The sequence below is a fragment of the Neopelma chrysocephalum genome, unplaced genomic scaffold, assembly GCF_003984885.1.
Source record: "Neopelma chrysocephalum unplaced genomic scaffold, ASM398488v2 Primary Assembly neopelma1_97455, whole genome shotgun sequence".
NCBI classification, from domain to species: Eukaryota; Metazoa; Chordata; class Aves; order Passeriformes; family Pipridae; genus Neopelma; species Neopelma chrysocephalum.
Window position 1 is genome coordinate 6,283 of NW_020926097.1, and position 2,113 is coordinate 8,395.

General features: G+C 42.6%; 1 protein-coding gene across 1 annotated transcript in view; it reads right to left on the bottom strand.

Moving 5' to 3' along the window:
• The window catches only part of HOXC8 (homeobox C8), a 3,347-nt gene extending 1,240 nt beyond the window's left edge, over nucleotides 1-2,107 (bottom strand). Inside the window, exon 1 of the mRNA XM_027672611.1 lies at nucleotides 1,620-2,107. Within this exon, the coding sequence (XP_027528412.1) occupies nucleotides 1,620-2,055 (436 nt within the window). The 5' untranslated portion in view covers nucleotides 2,056-2,107. The remainder of the gene's footprint in view (nucleotides 1-1,619) is intronic.
• Between the last annotated feature and the right edge of the window lie 6 nt (nucleotides 2,108-2,113).

Sequence of the window (2,113 nt, forward strand, 5' to 3'; positions counted from 1 at the left end):
TCTTTCTCTCTCTTTCTTTCTCTCTTTCTCTCTCTTTCTTTCTCTCTCTCTCTTTATTTCTCTTTCTTTCTCTCTTTCTTTTTTTTCTCTCTCTGTTTCTCTCTCTCTTTCTCCTCTCTTCCTTTCTCTCTTCCTTTCTCCTTTAAAACACCCAACTCTGCTCTGCTTCTCCAGATATTCTTCCCCAAAAAAATCCAGGCTCAGGGCTCTCCCATTCCCTGATATTCACGCCCTGAGGAGCTGAATTTTCCCTGAACCCCCCCTTGTCCTCTCGGTCAGGGCTGCGCGTCTGTAACACGCAGACAGAGAGACGGAGATTTGCCTGTGCAAACACAGAGATTGTCTTTAAAACAACTCGAGATGGACGTTTGCAGCAATAGCCAAAAAAAAAAAACCAAACCGAGAGAGAGAGAAAGAAAGACAGAGGGCTGAGGTATGTGCAGCTGAGCCCCTGCACTTCCTTCTGCACCTAATGAGAAAAACAATCTATTTGTGGGGGGAAAAAAAGAGCTCCAGTTTGAAATGATTGCATCCTTGAGACTACCTCTAGGTCAAAGCTTAGATAAATAACGTGTTTTCCTCTGCGTCTCTCTCCCAGCCCCTGGGCCACATCCTCTCCCCGTCAGCCACAACTCCTTTCTATTTCTCCTTTTTTTCTAGGGGGGTTTTGGTTTTGGTTTTGGTTTTTTTTTTCGGTCGTTAAATTTTGCTGGGGGTAAAAGAGGGGAGGGGGAGGAAAACTTTGGGGGCTCTGATTGTCCTTAAAATTCACACTAACCTTCACATGTTTTGAATTAACAAGGCTTCGAGACAACCTTGGTCCTTAGGTTGGGGGGGGAAACTTGTACTTTGAAGTATTTCGGTTTCTGTGCAATTATCTGGACTTCACATGAGCAAAGTTCCATTCAGCACAAATTATTTTGAATTTCCCACCCCCCTTTTTTTCTTTCTTTTTTTTTTCCCTTTCCTTTAAACCCAGAACAGCAGCCTGTTCTCCTCCACCCCACCCCATAGCTCCGAGCTAAGTTTCCTTTATGCTTAAACTTTTATCTCTAGGCTTTAAGAAACAGATGTAAAGTATTAGTAATACTTAGACAAGTTCCCACCTTTCAGGCTTCGTCTCCAAGCGGTTATGAAAGGCTCTATGACATTTTAAAGAGCGGTGTATTATCAACATGCAAACAACCTCGTGGGAGCTGTATCTTATTGCCTATCCTCAAGGCAAGCAATAAAAAAACAAGTTTTACTTTATTGTGATTTAAGCCTTTTGCAGGGAATCACCTTGCTGGCTCTCTAGTAACTGCTGGCTGCTTTGCTTTCAAAGGTCTTCCTAAAAAGAAGAAACATTAGCACAAAACTGCTCATTTCTTTCATATTTCCCAGCTACGCCTCTCATATTTATATATATTTTTTTTTAGGCGTATATATATATATGTATGCATAAGTGTGTCAGGGCATGTTTATACAGCTAAGGCATGTTTGTGCTTGGCTATGCATACATATACATATAGACAGACAGACAGACAGAGGAGACAGGCAGAGAGAGAGAGAGAGAGAGAGAGAGAAAGAGAGAAAAAATAAAGGAAAACATTTAAGGAGGAGGAAAAAAAGGTCCTAACCGTGAGGTCTCATCCATGGGAACATGAGACTGGGAGACGAATTTTGATTTAAATGCCCTTGTCCCTCGCTAGAGTTACTGTTGGACGACGATTTACAGTCAGGATATTGTACAACAGTCGTCTCTTGCTGAGCACCATAAAGCGATTGCCTCGGTAGAGCTTCATATCCATAGAATTTAGAAGCGTCTCCGTGACACGCCAAGGCGCATGGGTTTTGCTGGTATCCAGAGTTGGAGATGCTGGAGGTTCCGTGGTGGAAAAACTCTTGGACGTGGTGTGAAGGGTGCTGGAAGGTGGGAGCAGTAGTGCCCGGACCATAGACCAGAGCATGGCTCCTGCTAACACTTTGTGGAAATCTGCAGTCGTAGTAAGTTGGCTCCAGCGATTCACCGCCTTTGTACTTGGAAAAGAGAGGATTTACAAAGTAGGAACTCATGACCCCCCTCGCATGCAAAAAAAAAAAAAAAAAAAAAAAAAAAAAAAAAAAAAAAAAA